General features: G+C 32.0%; 1 protein-coding gene across 11 annotated transcripts in view; it reads right to left on the bottom strand.

The window, feature by feature from the left end:
- Positions 1–23,826, bottom strand: part of ADGRL2 (adhesion G protein-coupled receptor L2) — a 207,716-nt gene that overhangs the window by 10,558 nt on the left and 173,332 nt on the right. For all 11 annotated transcript variants that reach the window (XM_040232461.1, XM_040232468.1, XM_040232470.1 and 8 more), the window contains 8 exons: positions 17,470–17,595; positions 17,001–17,206; positions 15,752–15,925; positions 14,616–14,825; positions 13,541–13,761; positions 12,158–12,224; positions 4,137–4,228; positions 2,159–2,327 (listed from right to left, as the gene is read on the bottom strand). In XM_040232461.1, the coding sequence (XP_040088395.1) occupies positions 2,159–2,327; positions 4,137–4,228; positions 12,158–12,224; positions 13,541–13,761; positions 14,616–14,825; positions 15,752–15,925; positions 17,001–17,206; positions 17,470–17,595 (1,265 nt within the window). The remainder of the gene's footprint in view (positions 1–2,158; positions 2,328–4,136; positions 4,229–12,157; positions 12,225–13,540; positions 13,762–14,615; positions 14,826–15,751; positions 15,926–17,000; positions 17,207–17,469; positions 17,596–23,826) is intronic.

A 23,826-nucleotide genomic window follows, 5' to 3' on the forward strand; every position in this document is an offset into this window, starting at 1 on the left:
ACTTCTTTAACTGGATTGCACAGTGTTGTGGGTAACTTCTTTATAATGAAAGACTACATTGGCACAAGAATAAAGGGGAAATAATGTCCTTTGATACATATGCCATTAATTAGGATGGAATGTTTTCTTCATTTTCTGATATGTCTAGCTCTAACACTTAGTGTAGAGAGTCTAAGATGCTCATTCACTTCATTAGCACATAAGGGAACTATTTATGCAATTTCCATTCACATTAATGAGTTACCCACGTAATTTCCCTTTTCCCTTGAAGCTTGGATATATGAATAGATAGAAAAGTTCTTAGGCCTAAATGAAAGATTACACTTTAAAAAGTGGAGTCCAAGCAATGCTAAATAATAGGGCCCCAATTAGGTGGTCAAGAATTGGGAGGAGTGGGGGATATTTCTGGATTCTGTGCAGCTATATTTTGGCATACAAATATGCTTCATGTAGCTAAGAGCCAGACTTTGAAATTATAAGAAGGAAGGATGAAAGGCTGCACATGAAATTATTTTTTTCTAGTAGGTTTCAAAAAACACTCAAAGCCCCCTGACAACCTTCCACACCCCCTCCCTGCAGATCATAGTTCTATGAGCACTATCACTGCAAAGACCAAAACTCTTGACACTTATTACTTGGGAAATTAGAGAATTAAAGTCACTAATGACCTTTTAAATCTAAGTGCACTTGCATTTTCATTATCTTAGCTTTATTTAATTATAGCTATTAGAACAAATAACAATGTGGTTGAACTTTCAAAGTATTTCCTTTGTCTAAATATACACTCAAGCAGTTAGAACCATGATTTTAACTAAATCATCTCATATTATGTTCTAACAACTCATCATGGCAATATCCAATACAACGTATCCAAGACTAAGTAGAACTTGTTCAAATGAAGTGTAAACAATAACTTAAAGAGATAATTGTTAATTAACAAGCACAGCAAAATCTCTGCAAAATTAATATGCAAACCCTATGAGGAAATAATGACAATATCATTCTTTTTCTGCTAAGTTTATGCTTTATCAAAAACATCTGACAGAAGTTATGAATATGTGATCATCTGCATGTATATAACCTGCTCATCTAGGTAGAAAATATATAAAAGCCAAAGTAATTACAAGGTCATACCTGTATAATGTTTAGCAAGTTAAAGTTCAGTGTTATTAAATAAGACATGATACATCAAAAAATTTTTGCACATTTAATGGCTATTAACTGCTCTGAAATGCTATATAACCAAGACAATGGCAATCACAATGGTATTTTATCCAAATAATACCCTCTGGTGCTGGTTTTGCCTAATGCCTATATTGCTATGAATGTATATTATCTGTCAGTATTGCACATTCCACTGTCATTATCTCAAAATTATAGCTTATTCAGAACTGATGGAAGTAACAACACTATCATCTTGTCAGGACTGAAAACTTAATAGTTTTCACTTTCACAATTCTATTTCTCTGTTCAATTTAGTGACCAACTAATAATAACAGAATAAAAAGACTACATTAGATATGCAGATGGGGAAAGGATGATACCTAGTGAAAGGCATGGAAATTTTAAACTTAAATGGCAGCTAGTTTATTCTTTTAGATTTACATTACAATAGATTAAAATTTTTCACCTGCAACTTTAATTTTTGAATCACTTTTGAGGATTCCACTTAATTAAATCAGGACAAAATAATAAGATGTGAAATATGAAATTATTGGGTTTTAAATTCTTTTAAAATTACTCAAAAGGCAACATTAATATTCATATTTATATATCTTATGCTTTTAAAATTTACACCATTTAACCTTATAATCAATTTTTGTTTTGAACTACTGCATTCTTTATATTGAGAAAGAACAAGATTGTTTAATTTTTTCTTTATCTTGTATACCCTCTGCACAAAGCATTTTTCTATACTTCAAAGAAAAAATCTTACAAGTGTCTAGTTTATAATATTGCCCAATTGAGATTCAAGAGATGACTGGTGTTGACATATTTTATACGTGAAGCCTGAACCTCCTGACTTGCATTACAATTAATTTATGAGTAAAATATGATGCTATTAATAATATGCCAGTGGTAACTTAAAATCTCTATTAAATGTATTATTTTCAAATCAAAGAACAAGCAAGCAGAACCTCCAAGTATTTTCACTTACTTTCTTTTGGAGAGCACAGTGAAAGATGAAAATGAACACTCCCTGGAAAGCATTAAAGATGGTGAAGAGATATGCCATCACAATAGTCTCCTCATTAATAAAAAGCAACCCGAATGACCAGGTTAGGCCAAGAAGACATAGAAGAGCAAACGCGCCAAGCACCCAAGACCTGAAAAAATAAAGTGAATTTTATTAACCGATTCAATGAGAGAACAACACATATCACACTTAAATATTAGCATATCATTAGTAGCAGTTGACTTTCTCTATGTTCATATTCAAATTCAACAGCATTTTGGCTTTAACCTTTCATTGATTAAAGAAAGAACAATAGCATTTAGTACTGCAGTCTCCAGTGAAAACAGCAACAGCAGGTATGACCTTTTCTTATTCAGAATAAATAAGTATGAAAACTATATTAAAATACAAGGTATAAATTAACCCCCATGACTTTACTGTCTTGTATGTGCATTGTGATAAAAGAAATTAAGGAGTCCTTAATTGGTTTGCCCCTATATTTTTATTCCTGTGGTGCACTCATGACCCTGAATAATGTGATACACACAGGAAGGTCAAATGGCAGATAATCACTTAACACCTGAACTTCGGATTCTAGGAAACTAATCTTAGGTGAACCTAAGGTTTCATAACTAAAGCATGAAGAAGCCTAGCTGAAATGGGACAAAAACATGAGAACAACTTCAAAATAAAATAATTTTGGAGAGATTTCATCATGAATAGCTTAAGGAGAAAAGAACTGTAGAAAACTAGGACGGAATGAGAGGATTTAAAGTCAGTGCATTCCATGTCTAACTAATGATCTTACTTGATAAATGGCTTATTATCTTCATAGCTAGAAAGCATTATAAGCAGAAAAGAGAAACAAAATTATTAGACAGAATTAAAATAGAAAGTAATAAGAAAGCATTTATATATTTTATAAAATTAGTCAAAATTAAGAAAGTCAAAATGCAGAGGCAAGCAATTAAAAAATAAAGGCATATTATAGTTTAAAATACTCTAGCAAATAAGATATTCCAAAATAATTATAAAAATTAAGGGCAATTCATGATATTGACGGATTTGTAAAATATAAATCATGCCATAAATTTGTTAATGTAGGATTCTACCTTACCCAGGTAAGTCCGTATTATAGTAGCCATCACAAACACGGTAATTACTGGTGTAGATGAGAAGACAGAAAGAGGAAAAGGAAGAAAAGAGAGAGATGCTAAAGATTAGCTCTCTCTCTGACCATGCAACATGCAATGAAGCTGGCACTAACCTATCTAAAACATCTAATAAAAAAAATTACCTTTACTATAAGATCTGCCATTTTTAACATTTAAAATATTTTCTACATCCCACTGTAACCAACTTGAACAATATCACCTCAGATTTTAAATTAACTCATATTTTAAAATATAGCTGAAAATGCTATCAATTTTTTTAACAGCTATTGACTTTTTCTCATTAGATAGCACTTTTCCCACTGATATTTCCGTTTTTTCAACCCTGAATTAAAGTAAACATTTATTTAATTATCATGAAAGCAACAGATAATCTCCAAGTTAACAATAGTAATGGAGAAAATTCTCTTAGGAAAACAGGATTAGAAGTAGAAACTGCTCAGAACCCTTAAATCAAAAAGTCATTTAACAAAACAAACAATATAATCATATCAGTCATGCAAACAGGAACATCATTTTGAACTGCATTTTAAATTTAAATGAGATTGCTAGTTTATGGAATTTCCATAAAGGTACTGAAACAGTTTTTTGGCTCTAGATCATGACAGAAATTATTATCTAATTTCTGACCAATGCCTGTGACATGGTAACAGTGAGGTTCAACCTTGATCAGTAAAATTTCATTCTGAATAATTTCTACAGTTCAAAGGTGGTATTTATGAATTTGCTGTGGGGAATATCTTTCACTCAGTTTGTCAAGCACTAAAATTAAAATACAAAATACTTACTTAATGTTTTCCAACCTGCTAGAATCTGGTTTTAATGTGTTCGAGTGCTTCACCATTTTGCATAATGTGATCACCAGAAAGATAATGTTTAGCTGTTACAACAAGGAAAGAAAGAATTAGATAACTATGAGAAAAAGTTAAATACATCATTACAATATACTTAATGGGTTAATGCAGTTAAATATCAATAACATGAATACATGGTAGAAACTGACTCAATTTTAGTTTACTTATCATTACTTATGCAATGATCAAGTTGAGCCTACATGAAAAATTCTCTGGCCATGTATGACTGATTTTTTAATAGATCATTTGACATGAAATTGCAACCTCATTAAATAAGTATCATGTGGTGATGAGTAAATAAATTAGAAAGCCTAGTGTCTTTAGCTAGAGGTACCCCAGGGCCTACAAACCATCTAATGAAAATATGAGTGAGTTCTTTAGAAGGCACATTTATATTATGCAGTTTATAATGGAAATATCTCTGAATTTGGGACCCTAAATCTTAGCTGAGAGTCTAGTTCTTGATTTTGACTGATTAAATGAGGAAAATAACATTTGAACAATCCTTTTGTAAGGTAATGGTTAAGGATCAAATGAGATAACATATGGAATATGGTCCCTGGTTATATAAACTAAGATAGACTTTTAAAAAATATAAATGTATTTGCTATTTTAGTGTTAAGGGACATCATTTCTTTTTTCTTGATGTCTCTACTCTGAATGGAAGTAGGTAAATTCTAAAGAAAGGCTGTTTTCGAGTCCCTCTAAACACTCAGTTCTGCAACGAATACTAACTAGGGAAGATGGAACCTGACGTGGAAGAACAGTCTGGGGAATCAACTTGAATGAACTTCAGAAGAAGGGGTGTGTTTTGACTGAGAAGAGTTAGGGATGTGTAATTTGCATTTGCTTCTATAGAAGCCTGGCAGAATCTACATGGAGTGAAGGCAGTTCCATTTTTATGCTCCAAAAATAAAACTATGCTAAATTGCTATTGGATTTTTTTTTGACCTTTTATTTACTTCAGAATACTACTTTAAAAAAGACAAAATGAAGTTATTTTGTGAGCATTGTGATTAAGTACAAGCACAAATGGTGTATTTAGAAATATGTAAAGACAAAAGCAATTCCTTAGTGGTAAATAATCCACATAACTTTGTTACAGCAACAATTTTTACTGAGTGACAAAACCATCTGATAAAATGATAAGACTATTTTACTCATACATCACTACTTCCGATTTTATAATTAGGAAAAATTATGTAAGGCGATAAAGAAAATTTCCAAGTCCTTCCTAATGAATTTAGGAACAGAGCAAAAGCTTTAATCTAAGCTGCATATCAGTCATTTTGTCTACTGTGCCTTGTTATTTCTCTTAGATGTAGAATTTCCTCTTAAGGACTAAAATGAGGTTAATGGGAATAATTTGCAAGTGCTGGCAGACTGCATTCCATTGTTTGATGTTAATTACTTGAAGACAAAAGAAGCTCTTTGTTTAAAAAAGCACTTAAAAATTAATTTCTTAAAATATTGGTCTAGAGAAAAAGTAAATAATTTTGTAAAGAAAAAAAAAAATTCCAGCTTTGTATTCTGGAGGTTATAAAGTCCAGTTAGTCATATATAAATAAAAGCTTACATTTTCAGGGATATTACAGTATCATGTATTTCATTCAACTAATATTTATTGACCTTACTGCTCTACACAAGAACGTGCTTATTGTATTGTGGGTAAGACACAATTTTTTGCCTTTGAGAAATTAGGGAGATCATTCTGATAGTACAATAAATATTTAATTTAGTTTTTAAAGAATCATGGTACAGTTTACCTCTATAATTTTTGTAAAGGCAAAATCAGCAATGTTTTTATTTTTTATTTTATGTAACAGTAAGCCTTAACCAGGGCAATTTAGGAATGATTAAAAACAAGTACTCTACATATCCTAAAAACAAACAAACCAAAACCCATTTAAGAAACAGATTACAGCTCCTAGGTAAGAATGGCTGCCTTAACAGCTTCAAAGTTAAAATCATTTAAACGTTTTGACCCTTCTTTTTGAAGGTCCTGATGAAACCATTTATTTATTACAAACTTCCAGACTTAGGGTTGCCCCTCCACTCTAACACTTTTTCTTAAATAATTTTCCAAAGCACAAAGGGCAACAGTTTGGAGCTAATTATTTTCTAAGCATATTAATTATCCCCTCAGAAATAAAATAGTAGTACATTTAAGGAAAGAAAAGATATTATCTGCTGTCATGTCAAAACTATTAATACAAGGAAAGAAAAGAATGTGAATGTGAAAAAATATGGATGTATCAAGTATTATGCCATAAAAAGAAAATGAGTAGAAAATGTGAAATTGTGGGGGTGAATCCATCCAAACATATTTTTCAATGAAAACAAAACAAGCAAAAAAATCAGTTACTTAAGAACTAGCTCATTTTCTAATAAAATTGAAATAAAAATGAAGTGTACCTACGTAAAAATAGAGCTTAAGTATGATACAAAGAAATTTTTTTCTTGTTAAGATAGAACTAAACAATTTGGAACTGCCACAGAAAACATATTTCATTTAATCCTTAATAAACATCTCTCTTTCTTTTCCCCTTACCCTGCTGAGGGTTTCTTAATGTATATGCTGCAAACATGCACAAGACATAAAGTTCAGACAATATAGAAAATTACACGGAAAAAGAAACAGCACCAAAAACCCATAATCCTATTCCAGAAGTGCGTGCGTGATAAGTTGTTTTAGTTGTGTCCACCTCTGTGAGACCCTATGGACTGTAGCCCACCAGGCTCCTCAGTCTATGGGATTCTCCAAACAAGAATATTGGAGTGGATTGCCATGCCCTCCTCCAGGGGATCTTCCTGACCCAAAGATTGAACCTGCATCTCTTAGGTCTCCTGCACTGGCAGCTGGGTTCTTTACCACTAGTGCCACCTGGGAGACCCATTGAATTAATTATTTTACAAATTTGTGATGTTGAATACATCACCTAAGACTACTTAGCTGCTATTAATATAGTGTCAGTGCTGAGATTCAATATACTATCTTCTAGCTCCATGGCCCAATCTTGTCAATAAAATAAACCAGTTTATTCTGGTTGAGAAAATTAGGAATCTCTAGCAAAACAAAGATAAACTATACAAAGAATTTTGTAAATTTTTTTAAAAGGTTCCACTTCTCTATAGAGTAATCTAATTTATAAATCAATAAGAGATGATAAATGAAGTACATAAAATCCTGTATGAATGACATAAGAAGGTGTGCTCTTCAAATGATTCCCACTTGATGGACTTGCCTTAATAACCAATTCTCCATTCCCTTTGCAAAACACAACAATCCATAATCAGCAAATGGCTAAAATGCCCACACACTATTCCTACTAGCCAAACTGTACATTGAATAGTTAGTTTTGTTTTCTTAAACCTGATTGTGCTAGTTATATGCACACACACATAAATATTACATAAACCAATAAAATCCTAGTGGGGAAAATAGCTGTTGTTTCTAACTTATTTAAAATTGCTTCCAAAAGGTGTTTTTAAAGTGAGTCTATTTAAAAAAGAAAATCTAAAATCCTAGAAAAATAATCATAAAATCACAGTAGAATTCTTGTATCAGATTCTTTCACAAGTGCCTATGAATTCTCCAATTTACAGAAACTGAAAATAAACATTTAGCCAAGGCACTAGCAGTCAGATTGCTAAGAAATTTAGTTAAATCTGACACTAATTTAGTCTTTGAATTATGATGATACACAATTAATGAGACAATGGTATCTTTAATAGGATATAATATCATTATTTTAAGACAAATTATGGAAAAAGACATGCAAGACTTACTGTAAATCATAAAAGTAAAAATGCTAAGTGTGAAATATTTTTCTTCAACACCACATTAAAAATCACTAATATATATTATTTCTGAAAAAATGTCTCCTGTCTAAGAATTGAACATTTTAATACATTATCACTAAAATATATGAGTGAAATGTTTTCTGAAATTAAACAAAATATTTACTGAAATATAACCAAATTTTTTAAATTTTGGTTTAAAGTTCTCGTATTTTCTCCAGTGTCTATAACTGCAAATGTTAATTTTTAGTGTCATTGATAAAAATTGTTCCTATGATCTTTCTCAAGAGGCAATGCATTCAAATAAGTCATAATTTTGTATAATAAGACATTTCAATAGATTTTTTTCCTTTTCTACTCTTGTTCTTTTAAAATATAACTATGCGAATCAAAACAAGAAACAGAGCGGCAAAAAGAAACATCTTTGACAAAATCTATTGTTCAAAATAGTCACTTGAAGACTGATAACCTTAGTTTCAAATGACATAGTGAGTGTTTTCGTCTTAGCATTTTCCCTATGACATAAATGCTCTTTCCAGCCATATACCTTTGTGCCTTTTATTTTTCTGTCTAGAGTAAGTGATTTCTTTCTCCTCGCTTTTTTCTTTCTGATTTATTTTCCTGCCTTTCGTATGCATTTAACAAATAAAAGAAATCACAACATCAATGAGGATTTCTCCACTGGAAGGCAGGCAAAAAGGATGAGAAGAATTGTCTTCACCATCCAACCACTATTCTTAACCCTTGAAGTCCAATGAAACCATTTTTTGACCTCATGTTCTTTTTCTTTCCAACATAAATGCTACTAAGTTTAAACATAGTATTTTGGGATAAGTTGAAAGGTGTTATGCATCAGTGAGAAACGAAAAAGATGGAGTTACAGCTATGTACATAAAGATTTGTCTACAGCTGGTATATGCTGGTATATATGTCACTAATCATTCATGTAGAAGCCTCTAGTAAGTACAGAGTAAAAGAGTTGTGTTACATGTTTTATGTTAATTCACTAGCCTAAATGTCCATAATGAAGATTAAGTTTGGAGATGAAGCAACTCATCCAGGCATTAATCAGATTTTAATTCTGCTCCCTTTATGTGTGTGTACACAGGTAAATAGATAGGTATCTCTTAATAGAATTCTATGTGAAAGAGTGAAAGCAAATTGAAAAGAATTTCAGCTAAAAAGTGTTAAATCACTAAACAGGGCATTTTCTCTTCTAATACCAAATAATACTCTCCTCCCTATCCCCCCAAAATATTTCATAAATTACTGCTGAAACACTCTGCCAGTGTAATTTGCTGATAAGATGCATCACTACTTGATACGGCCTAGCTAATTCTCACTCACATTGATGATTATGAAAATACAAAGAAGTTTAAAAAAAGAAAAAGGTACCATAGATTACAGAAGTGCACGGTTTGTTTTATAGCCATCCACCTGCTCAACTGAATCATATCCGTCTGAGCTTAGCAGCTTAAAATTCATTCCACAGCTTGCAGTGCTGACATGGATATGATAAGACAGAAGAAGAGAAACACCACTCTGAAGTAACCTAACTGAACTGCACATGTTCTGACCCTTTTTGTCCTCCCTAGAGCTTTTGCTACCTAGCAAATGCAACTCTAAAACTGCACTTGTATCTCCAGATCTTTGCTGTTAGCCAAGCAGAAACCTATTTCTCCCTGGGACTAGCAGCCAGAGAGGTGTTCTCAGAGGAAGACTTCTAAATGAGTGTGTGAGCTGAACTCTTACTGAACTGAATTAATTATTAATGATGCAGATGGAGCTGTCCAAATGATAAGAACAGCTCCTGACGTGTCATGATCCAAGCTTTCATTAAACTATTTCAGGCATACTAATGGTTTCCCACTGCTCATTACTTACAAGCACTTTTCTCATAGATATAATAACTCTAGTGCCTGTAGGCAAGACATCCTATAGAAAGACAGAAGTAAGGAATTTTATCTCCTATAACATGTTTTTTTTCCCCTTCATTGAAAATGATTAAAAATGTACACTTATTTAATACTACTAAAGTTACATGATTTCAATTCAGAAAGCTGGAAATACAAAACCTTGCTTTCTAGGAATATCAATAGGTAATTTTTGTTACTCCTTAAAAGGGTAGTATACAATATAATTTATTTTGTGTAATTTGCTAAACTGTGTCTGAACTGATTTTCTAATGACCTGTATCACCATAAGGACATATATATATAAATACATTAATACTAAACAAACATGTGCTGAGAAATCATATATCTCACTTCAGGTTACATTTGAGATAATGTTTTACACTTCAATACAATCCTTTGTCTTTCTATGTTGGGACGATTAGAGGGCAAAGCAATTGAAGGAAAATTACTCCAAGGATCTGTACTGTGATTGCAACCTGCTGTTTTGTTTTGTTTTTTAAGTTGAGAACACTGTTCCCCAAAGCCCTTCACATCTCAATATAAATGATTTGGTAGAAGATAATAAGGACAAGGCTATAAAATAATAGTAGGCTCTCACTATACATGGGCAACATAATAAAACATCCTTTACTTCTTTTCTTGCTGGAAGCTGAGGATAAATGAACATTAACTCCTTTTGCCAAGTGAAAGGTTTTTTTTTTAACGTTCTAAAGTCAGTATTTATCTTCTGATATTAAAAAAAAAGAAAAATAAAGAAAAAACTGAAGTAAGACAGACATATAGATCAAATATCCCTACAATGGTCTTTACAATTTTCAAAGTATCAATGTTTGGCCGATAGTTCAAGGGAAAAAGAAGGCTGTGTCTTTGAGAACCATGCCTTTTCAACTCAGCTGTTTGTCATTTAAATCAAGATAGGCTCAAGGCTGTGTTAAGTAAACCAAGAACAAACACTGGGGCAATCATCTCGACTTAATAACTCTGATGAGAAATCAACTTTCCAAGGAACACTTAGGAGTGTTTTACTGGTGCGCTTCCTATAGGCATTCATCTTAAATTTTCATTTTACTTTTATAATTAACTATGTAAAATAATTCATTTTAATGACAAAAGTATATACACTTGAGATAGTTTTAAGTGTCCTTGAACTACTAAAATTTTTTCTTAATTTTATTAAAATACTAGTAACTATAATTATAATACTGCTAACCATAGGAAATATCTTAATAAGCTTACTATGTCACTTTAATAGAAAAAACAATCTTAATAGAAATAAAAAGACATAGGTGATATATAAAGTTGATTATGCTTCATTTTCAATCTTACAATAGTCAGAAACCATCATTTGTAACAGCATGATGTTAAAACTGAGTGAACAGCTTTTAAATGCTGAAATCCAAATATTTTAGCTTTTATAAAAATTTCAACTGCATTTCAAATATTTGATTAGTGATAATTTAAGAAACCTTAATGTCTTTTACTTAAGTTGTATTAAGTTTATTTTAAAACAAAATTTCTTAGAAACCAATATGTGCATTTGGTATTTTAAGTTTCAGAAAAATGATTTTATTTCTAATGAATTTAAAATTTATTTAATATTATTTTATTACTCTAAGCTTAAAAAAAAAGTTTCATCCCTTAAAAAGAATCTGGGTGTGGAATTTTTTTTTAAGTGCTAAATTACTATGTAGAAATTATGATAATAAACATTAACCTAATTTTCTTTTACTTCTATAAAACACTTAGTTAATTCATAAATGCTATACAGGCTTGGTGCAGAGCTAATACTATAGATTCTAAAGACGTAACTACCTAAACTAAACCTCTTAGTAAAAACTCCACTAGTCAAAAACAGAATATGCTGCACATATTATCCCTTTCTAATTCTCAAACTACTTTCAAGTCATACAATCTTAACATGGCTTTTATATATATACTTACATATATACATATATTAGATTATGACATCACATTTCTGCAAACTAAATTACAAATGAGGATAAAAGTACTTCTTAAAAGAAAGAGGGTTTTCAGAAATAGTACTAATTAGCACATATATAAACTCTTAATAACTATATCATAGGTAAAATACACTACATTATTTTATTTTGTAAGCTAGACATGTTGATAAAATCTTTGCATGTATAGACAAATAAACAGTAAAACAAATTATCCCTACTTCCACTGTACAGCTAAAAATGCAAGAATAAAAAGGAAAGCAAAGCAGAGTCTGCTTACCAGAATAATGAAGGTAACAGGTCCAATGAAACTCCATATAAAATAGTTATCAACATGAAGCCAGCAACTATTATGAAAAGAAAAGAACATTAAGTGGATCCTCAAATCACAAGTAAGATAGAATTTTAAATATCTAACAAGCAAAACTATCTTTACAGTTGCCTTTGAAAATTAATTTATCATGGACGAGAACAATTTTAATAATTGAGTTGGCTCTTACTTAAAGAGTAGTAATCATTTACCTCAAAATACTGTTCTTCATTTCAGGTTTTAAATTTGATAAAGACATACATAATTGTGTTGGGAAAACAATAACTCCCACCCCAATCCTGAAATGTTAAAACCTCTAATTTTATTAAGAAAAACTTGAAACTCAGCATTCCAAATTCTCTCATTGTTCTAAAGTTCTTATCTTCAAAATTTGCCTTCCGGATCTACATCTGAGCTAAAATGTTTCACCCTATGGCACACAAAGGATAAAAAAAATAATAATAAGTGTTCAGATGTAATGTTTGTTGTAAAACAGTATATCACAAATATAACACCTCAATTGGGAATGGATGAATACTAGGGGAAAAAAATCTAAGCACAGAATTCATACATCATTAGAGTAAATGATGCATAAACTTATTAAGACAGATTTTACTTAGTAGTTCATTCTTCATATAACATTGAATCCCCAACGAATTTCTTTTGTCTTTCATCATCTGTGTAGTCAAAAAGCTTTTTTTAGTCCAAAGAATCTTTATATAACTAATTTTATCAAAGGAAAAAATAAACAGAATTGGAAGGCAAATTCATGCCTCTAGCAAACAAAATCCTTAGAAACATGGCTATGTCTACCTTCTGTCACTTTCCATAAATATCTGTATTTTTTTTTATAAATGAATGACAGTCACTTATTTTAATCCTTTCAAACTGCCTGATAAAATATTATCAAAGTAGAACATATGGGATGGAATGTGGTACTGTCACAATTCAAAACGAGAGTTAGCTAGAGGGTCGGCTGCACAAAGAGAGCTAATGAAGCATTAGCTTAAAAACTGAGTAGTTAAACCTGTCAGATGCTTTAAGTTCACAAGAATTTTTTGCTTAATATCTTTCTAAGGCTAAAAAGTTATTTACTTTTTCAATTTGTTTCAGGTCAATCTTTTGTGTTAAAAAGAAAGTCCATAATTTAGAATCTGCCTCACCAGAGTACAAATCCTCTGAACCTAGAAAATTACAAAAGACTTGATTGTAATTTGTGCACGGCATGTCCATTCTCTTACCAATAAAGCTTTCAGATGCTATTTTAGTCTGTCAGGGACCCTCACTGACAGCTAACAGGCTTTAAAAAAATTATTCACTTGAAAAACACTCAGGTCACTTGCAATTACTTACGCTTTTTCTGTTCCATAGCTCTTATAGTCAATAGCAGCTGAAACTCCAACCACTGTGGCAGGAAACAAGTAACCAGCAACATAGTAGTATTTCTTTCTTGAATATTCACTTTCAAAGACTTCAACTAACATTAGATAGAGCTGTACACCTTCTAGACACATCCAAGCAAAAGCAGCCAAAAAGAAAAAGTGTAATAGTCCTGCAAATATTGGGCATGCAATCTATAAAGGAAAGAAGCAAAAACCCAAAAGGGAACATGTGAATATAAACAGCCCACTCTAAAACTATACAGTTTTCACTGACAGTGTCTTTAAGATACATTATTATTTAAATGACTGCTTTTTAAAAACCTTTTAATAAGTGAAAATACTGCTAAATATGACTCAATGCTTATGAAGTGTAATGCTAGGTGTGCTAAAAATATCATCACTATTAGACATTTATATTTTTAGTAAAACTAAACGCAAATAAGAAAACATTAATTTCTCTTCTAGAATTACATATTTTAAAATCTGAATATTCTATTTGTAGATAATTTGTTTTAAAAATCTTTAGAAAAACTGTTTCCAAAACTATAAGTTCTATTTTTTTCTATTACAGAATTTTAAAAATTTTGCTTTAATGGTAAATATACTAGCTCTAATTAGTTAACATCATTTTCCTGTCATATGTGGAGCATTCTCAAATTCATTCTATAGTATAAAGCATTAACTAAGTTATCTTTCTTACATTGGGACCTCATGATAAAGAATAAATTGCTCAGATTATGGTCAGAATGACAAAACAAAATGAAAATTTAATATTATCTTTACATTTTAGTGTCCCCAGCATTCTTCTACTCAAATTACGTTTTATTAAAACCCAGAAAAATGCAACTGTACCTTAATATAAAAAATGAATTAACCCACAATATTTCTTAATGATTGGGTTGTCTTTTATTACAAATTATCCTTTAGTATTACCATGCCAACTATATTAAGTTATAAGGTCAAATATTAATAGCAGGATATGTGGATAACTTGTTATAATAATAATTTTCAGAGATCCAAGGTCAACAAATGGAAGGGGTACTTACCATGTATTTTGTCTTATCAATGCCTATTAGGAAAATAAATTCAGCAATAAAAAGGTTGATACAAAGGTTCTTGTGAATGGTATTACGGTCACTCTGTAGACCACGGAAAAAGCAGAAAGTGAAGATGCAGATAGCCAGACAAACAAGAGAAATGACAATTCCCACCCAGGTGATGACTGTAAGGAGTAATTCGTGAACTCCATCTTTGTACTGAAAATAAAAAAAATAAATATGAGGGACTTTAGTATTCCTATGTTACATTAAATAAATATAAGATAAGTTACACATGTGACAGTTCATCTTTTAAATCTAAACTCTGAATATTCATGTGTGTTCAAATGGGGCTCAATGCTAAAACAAATTTTTTTTCCATCATGTAATAGTTCAATATTATCTTATTGATTTTTATATTCAAAGAATGATCTATAAAAGTAGAAGATTCTACTTAGAAAATGACTGAAATTATTACTTACATAAACACAGAAAACATTTTATAATAAAGACTACTTATTTAAAAATAATTGGCATTTTACTGAATTTCCAGACTAACAACTCAAATTTTAAGTTTTAATTTTCTCCTTGAGATTTTATATACTAAGAGTTAAGTACATAGTAGATTGGAGAGTTTTCATGCTGTAGTTCTTAAAATATTTTTATCTTCTGGCTATTGTTCTCTTAATCAGAAGAAGAAATCAATTCTAAAATATCGCAGAAATCTTTCTGATCTTTTGAAATCTGCAGTCTTATAGAGTGTGCAAAGTGCTTGGCAACTTATAGAAAAGTTTTGAAATGAGATTCAAACATTTAAGATGTGGAGGGCATGTTACTATTTAGAACCCTGTCTCTTTTATATAATCTATTGTTGCTGTTAGCTTTTTAAATCCCTGACGTCTCTGCTTAACACCTGACCACAGGAGAAAAACTTAGAACAAGTCTACTCAGTACATGATTTTGAGAAGTAACAATACAGTGTCGAAACTGCCTAAAATATATGGACGGTGTAGAAACAATTAGAAATCCACATTACTTTGTTTGCTTTTTAGTTACGATAAGCACCCAAAGAAGGGACAATTACACAAGCTGTTTTGAATCTCTGAGGTTTTTCTCTGCTACTAATTAGAAGTGCAAATACTTACTGCAATTTCCCTGTGGGCCATGAGAATTGCAAAATTGGTTAGGTGGCTGCATGCACACGTCGTACGAGTTTTATTAGTGTCAACCAGCTTGCAGCCCTGGGTAGACCAATATCCCATCATAGTTCTCTCTGAGTAGTTCCAGAAGGAGCAGTTTGCATTGAAATAATTGTCAGGCTGGGAAATAAAATGACAAGATAAAATTAGGATTTTATACTCTAAGATAGCAATAGCAATTGTTTAATATGTGTAAAAGGTAATTTAGATTAAACTTTGCATGTTTCGGACTATAAAGTTTTTCATCAGCAAAATTGTAGACTATGTTATACAAGGCAGATACCTAACCTAAAAGGGGCTTTATAGTCCGAAACACTCTAAAGTATACTCTAAATTACCAAAGACCCATTTTACACAATTACAATTTCCATCTTCTGATTTTATATACTGATGGTAATCAGAATCATTTTTTCTTTTCTGACAAAAATTGCTCTGATAAATTCTATAAGGACCAAGTGTTAAATCCATCCTGTTTTGGGCCCATTTTTGTTCTAAGGGACACAATAGAGATGACTCAAATCCTATAGTTAGTATGTCAAGGCGCTAAAGAGAGTGAGGCAAACTACAGAAAATATGAGAAGAAAATAGCCACACAAATGTATTGTTCTTTGCCAGTTCTGGAGATTTACATGTCTATCTATGCCACTTATTCACTCTACTATAACTACAGCCAAATTCTGCAGACAATCTTCCAACACAGTGCAATTATTTAACTACTAACTTGCATTCTAAGGTATAGCAGAGGAATCACATCTCTTCAATTCTATATTGTTAAAAACACAGTGCTTGATAATGATTGTTAATATGATCAGTAAAACAAACCAAAAAGATCTGCCACATGAAAAAGGCAGAGTCCTAGAACTCTGTTATCATGCTGGTAAGGTAAGGGTTAATTTTCATTCTAAAACAAATTACAGGCATTTACATTTTCCTGTTGATTACTGAATTAGCTTTCATTAAGAATACACTTAAATTCTAATAATCACTGAACCAGGCTCATTTAATTTTATGTTCGCAGACTTAAATAAACTTGTGTCTCTGACCTGTCCAACATTTGAAATTCAAATAGAAAGTCTTTTCTTTCCTCTCTGCCACTTCTCCATTCCCCTTGTCTCAATCCACAGCATGTCAGTTTTGCTTCCCTTCCTCACTGGTTTTATAACCTTCCACTACTTCATTAGCATACATAACTTACATCAATGTGTGGTAGGGTAAAAAGCACAGGATCTGTCAAGTATACTCGGCTGGATTCTTTATTGATTGAAACTGAAATGACGTGAGAATTCACTGCAATGGTGCTATTTCGACCAATAAAGTCAGCACCCAGTTTTATGGTTGCGTTTTCGGTACTAAGGAACTGTCCCAGACTCCGGTAAATGATGAACACCAACTTTGCAAGACCTAGGAAGGTAAAAACAGTCATATGTCTTTAAAGAAAATATGCTTATGAATAAGATAAGACACAGTAATAACAAAATGAAATCCTTATGAAATCTTTATTCAGATTAAGTTTACTGGGAAAGAGTAGATGTTATTTTAAATCTGCTTTTAAATGTTAAGCCGTATTTGTTATATTAAGAGTCAAATACTCAGCACTTTAGAATTAACAGGTTTAACTGAACAAAAAAACCTATCAATTTTTAAAAACCTTTGCTCCATCTTACCATTCCTGCTGTTCTGTTTAACAGTATTTGCAGAGAGTTGGATTGAGCTGCCTGCTCCTTTGATGCCAAGAGGAAATTTAAAGTCTTGGACCTGTCCTTCTGTACTGAGTACCGCAACTTCCAGAACTGGATGAGTTAAAAGATAAAGGAGGGGAACAAAAGGGCATTCTTTATATTCACCGACAAAAAGGCAAACTGCACAGAAACCATTATTCTCCTAGTTTACTATTCTAAAAACTTTAGTGTTCAATTATAACAAAATTATAAACAAATAACTAAATTATTCTAAGAGGTCTTAAACTTTACTACTTTAAAAATTTTGGTGTAATCGTTTTAAAATTTTCTTTAGAGTTTTACATATACTTTGTTAACTAATTCTAGTCTTTTGGCCTATGAATACGAAGTGTCTAATTTATAGCACACAACTATCAAAATTTCTATTACAGCAATGAAATTAAAAGACGCTTATTCCTTGGAAGGAAAGTTAGCTAGACAGCATATTAAAAAGCAGAGACATTACTTTATCAACAAAGGTCCGTCTAGTCAAGGCTATGGTTTTTCCAGTGGTCATGTATGGATGTGAGAGTTGGACTATAAAGAAAGCTGAGCGCCAAAGAATTGATGCTTTTGAACTGTGGTGTTGGAGAAGACTCTTGAGAGTCCCTTCGTTTGCAAGGAGATCCACTCAGTCCATCCTAAAGGAGATCTGTCCTGCCTGTTCACTGGAAGGACTGATGTTGAGGCTGAAACTCCAATACTTTGGGCACCTGATGCAAAGAACAGACTCATTGGAAAAGAATCTGATGCTGGGAAGGACTGAGGCCAGGAGGAGAAGGGGGACGACAAAGGATGAGATGGTTGGATGGCATCATCAACTTGATGGACATGAGTCTGAGTGAACTCTGGGAGGTGGTGATGGACAGGGAGGCCTTGTGTGCTGCGGTTCATGGGGTCGCAAAGAGTCAGACACAACTGTGCAACTAAACTGAACTAAACTGAACTGATCAAAGTTTCACTGAAATCATGTTAAACAAAAATATTTCAAAATCATTTTTTGACTCTATGTTAAAGTAATTTTCAATGGCCATTACTTGGTAATGGGGTAAAACACAATATGAAGTATAAAATTTGAATACTTCTACTGCATGTAAATATCTATTTCTATGTATTGCTACATAATATATTTCAATACATAAAGATTACATAGGTCAATTTTGCAGTAATTTTCGATAATTTTGCAGTAATTTTCAATAATTTCTAAAAGTAGTTGCCCAGCATAGCATTATTTATGAGAAAATGTCTACATCTGGCATTATGTTCACACTTCCCATTAATTCTCATTAGTACTGATCAATTTTTACATACTCAAGTTGGGCAATCTGGTCTGCCACTTGTTTGGGTAAATATTTTACTGGGACACAGCCTCGATTATCTATTAACATATTGTCTAAGGCAGTTAAGTATTTGCAGCTTAGGCCACATGGCCTGCAAAGCTTAAAATGTGTACTACTTGGATTTTTATAGAAAACATTTGCAAACCATTGCAGTATGATCCAAAGTTCAAAAATTCTAATGAGGTAGGAACATTAGGAAACAGGAAATGAAGTCAAGTCAATAAAGAAACATTAAGAACATTTATATGATCAGCAAGACTCTGTTTAAAAAATACTACTCAATTCTGTTTAAAAAATAATATAGTAATATTCTCAACAAAAATGTTGTCTACCATAATTCCAATAAAGATTATAATACTTTATATCAGCATACATTTATTTAAAAAGAATGAAAAAATATTGTTGCTACTAAACTATTTCATATTAATAATTAGAATGTGCCATTTACTGATGAAATGAGAGGAACTGGATGGAAAAATTTTCATTTCAGATATTTGAATTTTTAAAAGTAACACATAATTCAATAAATACAGTCCACATACTTTTATCTAAATTTTACCCTCTCTGATGGCATATATCCTTCAATAGCTACTTCTGTATTTAGATAACACGTATACATATGCTTGTATGTGTATACACATGCACATACACACAGAGTCCACGTGTGTATGAATGTGAGTAATGAGTTCACTCTTTGCCTTTCAGGAAAACGAACTCATACCATTAGAGGGTAACTCTTGGATGCTATTTTTAAAATCTTTCTCAACTTTCTTTTGTAAAATACTTACAGATTCAACTATAAATATGAAATCATAACATTACAGAGATTTTTATAAGCTATGAGGCCACATGTCAAGCACCTGAAATATAAGTTTATAATGACAGACCTATAACTTAGAATTCTACCTGCTGCAGAAGCTAGTTGAGATACTTTGCTTAGAAAGATTAAGCAGGTGGGTATGTAGACAATCACTTCCATGTGCGTGGGTAATAATTTGAAGGAGACAAAATGAATGATAAAAAAATACATCGAAAATATACCTCCCTCTTCTTCACACTGAAGGGGGTTCTCAATTATTAATTATTCTTAAAACAAGACAAGACAGAGTAGAAGGAAATCTTTTAAGCTTTCATGAAGTATCCCAAATATATATGAACAAAGAGTTAATTTCATTTAACATATAATAATGCTTAAAATAATGTCGACAGTAAAAATAATTTGTTTGAATTTTCAAAAACAGGATCATTATTATAGATCTTAGTAGAGATGAAATAATCAACTTTATACTACAAATAAAGATAGACAAAGGGAAAATTTCCTAGAAACAAAACTGACTAAAACAAAAATTCAACCGTTTATGATCACTTAAGAAAATGAACTCATGGCTAAATATATACTGAATCTTTGACAGATTGATCCAGTAAGTGTTAAAAAAAATGTTTTTCAACTCATTTCATAAGATATATATATAATCTTGATGCATAAAACAGTAAAAAATTACAGAATATTTTCACTTATTTAAAGTATGTAAAATATTTAATTATATATACATGTTGCTGCTGCTGCCGCTAAGTCGCTTCAGTCATGTCCAACTCTGTGCAACCCCATAGACGGCAGCCCACCTGGTTCCCCCGTCCCTGGGATTCTCCAGGCAAGAACACTGGAGTGGGTTGCCATTTCCTTCTCCAATGCATGAAAGTGAAAAGTGAAAGTGAAGTCGCTTAGTCGTGCCCAACTCTTAGCGACCCCATGGACTACAGCCTACCAGGCTCCCTCATCCATGGGATTTTCCTGGCAAGAGTACTGGAGTGGGTTGCCATTGCCTTTTCCGATATATACAGGTTAAGTATATCCTAAAAAAATTGAGTTTAACTGAAAAGGCATACATAAATTAATGTATTACTGCTAAGTCACTTCAGTCACATTAGAAAACACATTAATGTCTTTAGCCAAATTAAGAAACAAGAAAAATATTAAGAGAAAGAATTCAACAAATTTCAACATTCATGTAGTATAAAAAATCTTTATAAACAAGAAGGATAAAACAAAAATTCCTTGCCCAGATAAAGGCTTTTTTATCAGTTAAGGGTTACTATCCAAACCTATAGAAAAAAATGATAAAAAACTAGAAGCATATTTTTAAAAGTCAGGTTGATCCCTATCACTAAGTTTTATTTAGCACTGTATAAAAGACCTAGCTAAGACAGTAATTCAAGAATAACAGAAACATACAAAGACTAGTAGGAAAAAGCAATTTGTTAATCATTTACAGAAAATATAGTCAACTACATAGTAATGTGAGGAAGACTATACCATCAGAAGGAACATAATTTAGCAAGCTGCAATCAGCAAAATCAACTGTATACTAATAAACAATCAGAACATATAACTTTTTAAAATACTATTTACAACAGAAATAGTGTACATTTCCTAGAAATAAGCCTAGATGTCCCAAGACATTTTTGGGAGAAATATATAACTTTCCTAGGAAACTTAGCAACAGATGGAGAATTCTATCCTTCTCCAATCTGAGAGAACTCAACAGATAAATCTGTGACACTTCTTTCAAAGTCTATCTACAAACTCACTATAATTCTAATAAAAACTCCAACAAAAATTTTTTTTTGTATGTGGAACTTGACAGGCTGATTTTAAAATGCACATGGAAGAAACATGCCAAAAAGCAGCTAAGAGGAATTCGATTCCTCAAGGAGCAGGGTTGAAAGAACTCACCAGATATTAATATTACTAAAAAAAAAAAAAGCAACAATGTAAAACAGACACTCCCAACATGCACAGAAACTTGATATATGACAGAGATATCTTGACAAACCATTGGGTAAAGGAATGGGTTATGTTTTGGAAGTGCTAAAACAACTGATTATCCATATGGAAAAAAACTAAAATTAGTTCCCTCACTAATATCATAAATAAAATAAACCAGGTTGGATTAAAAACATAAATGCAAAAAGGCAAAGCTTTTTCATTTCTAAATAAAGTATAAAATCTTTATCACTACAAAGCAGAGAAAAATTTCTTGGTCAAGGGACCAAAAGAAAAAACACACTGTATTTTTGAGTAAGATTTCAAAAGTATCAATCTTAAAAGAAGAGACTCATAATTTGATTTTATTATTCTGTAAAACAAAATATTAATATACAAAGTAAAAAAGAGAAGACACAGAATAAACACTTGCAAACTATGTAATCTTCAAAGAATTAGTTTCCAGAATGTTCCAGAATGTATTAGCTACAGAGAAAGAGATAAACAGGAAAAAATGTGGATAACATATTCACAAGAGAGAAAATTAAAATACTCAATAAATGCATTAAGTAATCAGGGAACTGCAAATTAAAATATGTGATCAATTCAGGTCTATTAGAATGACAAAATTTACATCAATAATAGAACTTTGGCAAAGAGAGTGATAGGGAACTGTGATGATATTACTGGTAAGAGTGTAAAATTGGTAAAGCAATAGAAAGCAATTTGGCAGTATTTAGTAAAGTTAGACATGGGCATGCTCTATCACTCCAAAACTATTTCCAGGTTTGTGTGTGTGCCTGTGTGTGTGTGTGTGTGTGCATATGTGTCTAGAAAGGTATAGAGGATGAGTAAGAGACATAAAAAAACCTTCCCCTCAGTTTTTCTATCATCAATAAAGCATAAGCTACTAAAATATCTATCACAGGCATAGTTAAATAACTGTGCATTCTTAGGACAAATGAATGAACAAGAGATGCACATATCAATGGGCATAAATATGAAAAATGTACAGTTATATTTATGGTGTGAAATCATTCATGTTAAAATATGAAAGTGAAGTGAAAGTCACTCAGTTGTGTCTGACTCTGCGACCCCTTGGCATTCTCCAGGCCAGAATACTGGAGTGGGTAGCCTTTCCCTTCTCCAGGGGATCTTCCCAACTCAGGAATTAAACCAAGGTCTACTGCATTACAGGTGGATTCTTTACCAACGGAGCTATCAGGGAAGCCCTAAAATATGAAAGGTAGTTGCTAAACACACATACCTGTAGAGCAAAAGTAAATAAATAAAAACTTACTAATGCTTACAAGTAACGTAAGAATGGTGGCTACCCCCTTCTTAATCTGATCCGGAAGGAGGGGCCCAGAGGATTTCTAGATTATATATACCTATTTCTTTCCCCCAAACTTGAAGTAAATGTGGTGAAATGCTATGATGTAGCTCAGTGGATGACTGGTACACAGATGTTTATGATTTTCTCTATACTCTTGTATACTTCAAACAATGCTTTGTTCAACATATTTCCTAAAAGTGAATATACTTGATCTGCAGGAGAACCACCTGGAGCCTCACTCATAGCCAGTGCTGTTGATGGGATTTTAATATAGTTATTTCTCCTTATGTTTGTCAAATTCATTTCTGTGTAGTGGCTGCAGTGAGTGGAAAGGGGAAGAAAAATAAGAGAGTGTATAGGAAAACCTAGGACCTCTGGCAGCCGACCAGCATTGTACCATGTTCCACTAGCTTGAGTCCCAGGGTAAAAACAACCAGAGTAGATGGTACAGAGCAGAGCAAAGTCGAGACTCAGGTGACATGGAGTTAAGGAGTCATAAACTTTATTGTTTAGAGCTGCTGTGACTCTGGGGTTTTTGCTACCACAACATAACTAAGCTTAAATTGATATATACAATCAAGTTGGCTGCTAAGCACATTGGGAAAATAAACTATAGGGAATTCTATAATGCTGGAGTAGGCTGATAATAACTAAACCACCTAATCAATCTTAAGATCATAAAGAAAGACAATCAAATATGTGTTTCTTTTCATAAGATGCAAAAGAAAATTATTGGGGGGGGGGGCCAGGTAGAGTGGAATTTAAACTGGAGGTTATTAGACAAGCCAAAGAACCTAGAAGGTAGAAGGAAAATTTTTTCTCTCCTGTACGAGCAATGCATCAGTCAGATCTAGATGAATTTG

Source organism: Oryx dammah, unplaced genomic scaffold, assembly GCF_014754425.2.
Source record: "Oryx dammah isolate SB20612 unplaced genomic scaffold, SCBI_Odam_1.1 HiC_scaffold_28, whole genome shotgun sequence".
Classification (NCBI taxonomy): Eukaryota; Metazoa; Chordata; class Mammalia; order Artiodactyla; family Bovidae; genus Oryx; species Oryx dammah.